Genomic DNA, 6,645 nt, shown 5'->3' on the forward strand with positions numbered 1-6,645 from the left:
GCGAAGAAGGAGGTGTTTTCTTTCAAATCGATTAATATTAATAATTTATATTGTTAATATTTTATTATCAATGATAATTAAACTTAGGATTCACTCTATTTATTAACTCTTTCACTTCAACAATTACGTCAACTTTATATCTCGAGAAGGAGGCGGTGTTGAAAAGGAAAAGAGTTATTTTTTCACTTAATTAATTAAATTTGAATCGATCAAAAAGACACGAATGTTCACTATAATCATTTGGTATATAACACATGTAACAATATAGATCGTACTTCAATGTAATGTACACTTTTGTTTGTTGACTTATAAGCTACCTTTATAGTTTGGAATTTAATATAGTTCGTACTTCCATGTGCAAGACCAATATCACACAAAACAATTAAAAGTACAAAAAATTCAATTACACCGACGAAAACAAAAGACAAATTTAAAATTAAGATTCATCGTTATTCTGAAGTATATAATAAAGATAAATTTCATTTTTATTGCGTCTAATTTATTGTCGGTATGTAATTCAAATTTTTCTACTACTTTTGAAAAAGGTAAATGAATTTTTAGTTTATATAAAATTATAATATTTTATTTTTAATCTCTATAAAATAATTCTTAACTTTTTAATATTTAAAAAATTTTAACTTTCATTTTTTTCCATCATGTGTACCTTACATATTTTTAAATAAATTTTTACAATAATATTTAAAACATTTTGAAACATTCTGAGTTTTTTTAATCTCTATAATATTTACAATGACATAAATTTTTCCATCATGTGTACCTTACATATTTAAAACATTCTGAGTTTTTTTAACAAAATATGAATTAATTATATATTTTTAATTTTCAATTTTCAAAATCTTAAAACTTCATATTTAATACCTCTTTTATTAAAAAAATTCTAAATTTTTTATAAACAAGATATTTGTAATGTTCAAATATAACAAGAAAAAATTATTAGAAAATTCAAAGCATACAATGGGTGAACTTAAAAGAGTGAGGATTAAAAATAAAAATAGAAACTTTTTATAGGAGTAATAAGTTAAGAAATTCTTTATTGAGAGTAAAAAATATATTAAATTTTATATGAACTAAAATTTCTTAAACCTTTCAAAAAAAAAAAAGACAGTTAGTAAATATATATATTGAACTATTTTCTAAAACAACCCTGATGTATTTTCCTCCAATGACATGTTCATTAGATCTTCATTGCACTGAACAGCCCCATCATCAAAAAGCCACTTTTCCAAAAAAGTGAGGGGGGCTTGAGTTACCTGTTTTGGCTTACTTTCATCTTGAAAAAGGCAATAATCCATTGTCAAGTTGTTGTTTTCATCAACTGACAAAGATTGTGAACAATCAGAATTATAGGAGTGCTTAAAGCTCAACATAGAACCAAAAGCATAATCTTTTTGTGTGCATTCACTAGAACTGGATCCTGTTGTTGTGACCATATTGCTAAAGGAATTTCCTGAATTTATTGTATAAGCTGAATTTTGTGGTTTTTTCATCCACTTTTCTAGCAATCTAGCTATGTTTTCAGTGTTTGATGCATAAGAGGATGTTTGGTTTAATGTTGTGGGGTTGGTTGCATAGTTATTGTAACTCATGATGTTGTTTTTTTCAGGTAAAATAATATTTGTTGACTTGTCAATGGAAAGTGCCTCACACAAAGCTTGTTTTGCCATATGAATATCTGTTTGAAGCCTTCTCTCCCACTGACCTTTTACAATTGGAATAGTGATTCCTTCTTTTTCATTGTTACTACTTGTTTGAATCTTCTTTAGCTTTTTCTTCAAATGTGTGTTCCAATAGTTTTTTATGTCATTGTCTGTCCTCTGTGGAAGATAAGAAGCTATGGCAGCCCATCTACATAAATTCATGTCAAAAAATTTATTATAAAAATATTGATTAAAAAATTAATTAAAGCACAAAACTTCAACTCATTTTTCTTAAAATTAATTTTATTATCCGAAAAAACTGTCGGCGAATTGAAAAATTCAACAAAAATTCAAATTTTTCATCGTAATGCAGTCAAATCTTAATCTACTAATTAAATTATATTTTATTAGATCAACTCTATTGTATTATATGCAAGTATCTCTCTTCTGACCTTAAATATAAAAAAAAGTAATTTGATCAAATATATGAATTGTCTTTAATTCACTTTTGTATATATTTAAAGTCAGAAGAATTATAATTTATTGAATAATTTAATTAATGTTTAAATAAATTTTGTGATCTAAATAAATTTTACTCCCTAATTATGAAGCTTTAATAAGAATTATTGCAGAAGAATGTGGGTACAGATAAGAAGATATATATTAAGATGAGATTATGTAGTACCTATTTCCCAAAAGTTGTTGAAGGTTGATTATCATTTTTTCTTCATGATCAGTGAAGCTACCTCGTTTGATACCTGGCCGGAGATAATTGGTCCATCTAAGTCTGCAACTTTTGCTGCATCTCATCAAACCTGAAAAAACAAAATCAAACACATATAAAATTAGCTGAAAAAAATTAAACAACACTAGTACCAATTTTTGTTTATGAACTATGACTTCAGAATAAACAATTAGAAATTAGGTAATATATGAACGTCTATCTATTTGAAACTCAAAATAACACTTACAGACGAATTTTATAAAATTCGTCTCAACTGTTATTTAGAGTTTTATATGCTTAATAGTTTAACAACCTCAAAAATAAAAAAATAAATAAACAAAAAAATAGATAAAATTTGTTGAATAGTTTTACCTGTATTGGAGGTAACTGAGCTCCAATTCCCAGGTCCATGTTCTTGAATATAAGACACCAAAATTATATCCTCCTCTGGAGTCCAAGGCCCTTTCTTAATCCTTATTTTATCACAACAAGGTGATCTCTTCATGATTAATTATATATATACACAAAAAGCTAGATATATAGTAAAGCTAGCTAGTTTCTCTTAATTTCTCAATTCTATGAATGCGACTATTTGCTCTCTTTGTTCCTAAAAAATGCGTAGCACATATGCAACTGGAGTTGCCTTGTCTCTTTGTTAAGAGCGTGTATTTATATACAAAACAATAAAGAAAGAGAAATAACTAATTTAATGAGTGACTAAAAAAATGAGATGATAGTAATAAAATTAAGAAAATGAGTCAAAACGGACAGAAAAAGCATTTACTCTTGTTCCTTGCAAAAGTCAGCTATGTGTCCATCATTCTTAATAAATATTACACATAAATCCAAAGCATTTAATATGGTAACAGTGGAGACACACAAACAAATTCAAGGGAGCTGAAAAAAATTACTACTTATATGTCTTTTTCCAGTTTTGCTTACATAGTGTGAAAGATGGAGTCGCCAATTTCATTTTCCTCATTTGTTGTGATATATACGGCCATTGTTTTAAACTGCAGTGGTCCTGATATTACGGATTTTGATGTCACTATAATAACATTTTTTTCAATATAGATATTTGTAGTATAATTACAACTACAATTTAAAACTTTGTATACGACTTTTAAATAAAATCAAGGTTAGGACAAAATTTTAAATTACAGTCCACAATAGCAATTACAACTATTTAGTTTAGTTTACATGTTTAAGCGGTGAATCTTAAAGATTGATATTGAGATTGAGTTCTGTTAATTGAAGGCAAGATGATGTCTAAAGAAAAAACTAGTTCCACATATAGGATTTGGTTTAGTGTTGTCGAAAATTAGTGCTTGAATAATTATTCAATTATCGGTGGATGATGTAGTCATTATAACTAAAGTGGTTCTGTCATATTTGTTGGAGACATATAGGTAGCTAGATATTTTAATTTTGTCTATAAATATACACATCGAATGGTCTGTATTGATGATATAAGGCATAAAAGCTCCAAAGATATAGTCCAATTCAAAACTTTTGAGGGATGAAGCATGTAATTCTAAAATGATGAAATATTGTTATCGAATATTTCGGTACTTGTATTTTGTTTTTCATCATTAATATTAATATGAAGTTTTTTTTTAAGTTATTTTTGAAATATTATCGGTAATTTATCAAACATCTAATAAAAATGTTACAAAATAAATTTGTAAAAAACAAAAGTGGCTTTTTTCTCTTTGAAAAGCTCAACCGTCTCTAAAAAAAACCTTAATTTCTTATCTTTTTTTCTATAGATAAGGGGTTTATGATATTTTTTTAGTTTAAAATCACCCATCTAAATTGTTTTTCTTTTATTTTATCTAAATAAGTGTCTTCCACACAAATTTAATTTTTCTTTTATATTTTTTTGTGATTTCATCAGGATTGCGACAATTTTTTATTTTCTCGTCTTAGTGCAGTGTTATTTAGTTTTTCTACTTTTGCGGTGTTCTTTTTTATTCAGATTGACAGTGTAATTTTGATCCATTACAAGTTTTAATCAATGATTTTTGACGTGTCAATGATGCAAATTCGAATGAATAGGTATTCTAAACACTTGAATTTTACCATATTTGTAGGTATGTTATTATTTTGTATTATATTGTCGTGTTACGCTATTCACTTATATGTTGTTAGTTTCTTTGCAGATTTATTTTTTATGTTTTTAACAAATTTGAATTTATATTTCATCGAATTATTCTACTATTTAAATCAATGAATATTGTTTCTTTTAATAAAAAAAAAAGTTTGTAAGTAGAGTAAACATGACTTTGTGGCTATTAATTAGTTACACATTTACTTATGTGATTATCTATTTTAGTTTATTTGTTGTTATAATAAAATAAAATTTATAAATTTTAAATTTGTATTATAATTTTGTATTGTGAATAGAACAATTTAATTTTTTTAGTTAAATTATATAAAAAAATTCATGACATTCGTTAACGTACATGTGTCTTTATAATAACATACAAAAATAACGAAAATACGAATCTAACATCAATTTTTCATATCTCCGAGAGTCAATCATATTTATTCAAATTAAACAATAAAAGTCATATCATGTCCTAATTATGCATTTCAACAAGTAGGACATAACAACAATCATAAAAAATATCGATACCATTTAAAAGAATCAAAGCATATCTACCATTTGTGTATCATAAAGTCTATTTTAATTTTTAACATTATCAACATTGATACAATATATAAGAACAGAGTTCATATATGTGACACATTTGTCCTAACCGCTATCATATTTGTCAACATTATCAATATAAATCACGCATTAATTATAAACATTGTCATAAGCAATCGTTAATTCACCTTTATTATTCTTAATTAAGGTTACTAATACTCATCGTTCTTCATTTAATTGTTTAACTATCTCATTTAATCGACAAATCCAGTAAATTAGACAATACAAACCGTTTGATGTGTGTTTATAGACAAAGCTAAAATTAAATTCACCAATAAATACCAGAATGATTCCTTGATCTGGAAGAAGAGTTTAGCCGAACACTAAAACTTGAGAATGACACAACAATGGCAGTGATCTTTAAAAATTTAAATAAAAAACAAATGTCTCAAGTTGTTTCTAGGATAAGAATGTTAGTTTAAAACAAAGAGAAGATTCTTTATCAAAATTATATAATAAAAAATATAAATGGAAGTGATACGATGTGATTAATGTGCAAAGATAAAAGATTAATGTAAAGAGAATCACATACAAATTTATTCTGGTTCACCATTAACCTTGGGCTATGTTCAATCATCACACCTTGTGAGATTTTCCACTATTTTGCCAAAGAGAATGTTCTTTCAGCACAATTTTACTATTTGTTTTTATATCACAACTTTATTTAGTACACCATTTATTATCAAATTCTGAGCAAGCTTATTATTTGTATTATCATAAGCTCAACAGACTTATATACTCAAATTTAATACAACTTTATTCTCAACAATCACAAAAGAAAGACTTTGAGAGATTTTTACAAGTATATGAATAAGTTTATGGATTCTTTGCTTATGAAACTCAAAGACAAAATTTTAGAAGCAAAGAAACTTTATCAGCACACTCAGAAATATGTAGCTCGAATTTGCATATCTGAAGCTGAAGTGGGTGTGATAAAAAGAGACTTGAAATTAACTTGAGAATAAAACAAATATTGATAATTTGTAGCTTAGACTCTTGGTCTTCGTGTTCGGCATTCATTCCTATTTATAGATGATGATAGTTTCAGTTTCCTGAAGAAAAAAGAGTTGTATGACATAAGAATCTATAAAATAATCTTCTTGATAAGGTATCCTTGTTGGATTTTGATCCTTTGACTCCTAATTTTGATATAATTAATAATTCAACAATGTTCATACAATGCATGATAAATCTAATATTTGAATTGAGCAAGATTTCAGGAACCATAATCAAACCCTACACACTTGGATCAAATTGCTTGGAACACAAGAAATCAACAAAAGTTGAATTCTGAATATGTAAATCGATTGGGAAATCGATTTCATAACAAGGGTGTAAGGAAATCTTAAGTGTTTGTAAATGTGCAATCGATTAGGCAATTGATTAGATTAATTAAAAATGAAAGTTGCACAAGTCAGTAGCCTCTGTTTTGGAGGAAATCGATTGGTAAATCGATTGAACATTTCACAAATCAAACCTGATGGTAACACATCGATTGGTAAATCGATTGGATGAGTCACAGTGGCACTCCAGTGCTGAGGAAATCGATT

At 26.7% G+C, this 6,645-nt stretch overlaps 1 protein-coding gene across 1 annotated transcript; it reads right to left on the reverse strand.

Moving 5' to 3' along the window:
• Positions 1 to 226: 226 nt before the first annotated feature.
• Positions 227 to 3,138, reverse strand: LOC101498747 (myb-related protein 306). The gene is made up of 3 exons (XM_004499388.4): positions 2,755 to 3,138; positions 2,344 to 2,473; positions 227 to 1,866 (listed from the first exon to the last, which is right to left on the reverse strand). The coding sequence occupies exons 1-3, from the start codon at positions 2,885 to 2,887 to the stop codon at positions 1,155 to 1,157; spliced, it is 975 nt and encodes a 324-aa protein (XP_004499445.1). The 5' UTR covers positions 2,888 to 3,138; the 3' UTR covers positions 227 to 1,154.
• Positions 3,139 to 6,645: the final 3,507 nt, after the last annotated feature.

The sequence above is a fragment of the Cicer arietinum genome, chromosome 5 (genome assembly GCF_000331145.2).
Source record: "Cicer arietinum cultivar CDC Frontier isolate Library 1 chromosome 5, Cicar.CDCFrontier_v2.0, whole genome shotgun sequence".
Classification (NCBI taxonomy): Eukaryota; Viridiplantae; Streptophyta; class Magnoliopsida; order Fabales; family Fabaceae; genus Cicer; species Cicer arietinum.

Coding starts and splice junctions, on each gene's coding strand:
- LOC101498747 (XM_004499388.4), bottom strand. CDS start 2,887: ATGAAGAGATCACCTTGTTGTGATAAAATAAGGATTAAGAAAGGGCCT. Junction 2,474..2,754: donor CTCAGTTACCTCCAATACAG/GTAAAACTATTC, acceptor TTGTTTTTTCAG/GTTTGATGAGATGCAGCAAA. Junction 1,867..2,343: donor CAACAACTTTTGGGAAATAG/GTACTACATAAT, acceptor GAATTTATGTAG/ATGGGCTGCCATAGCTTCTT.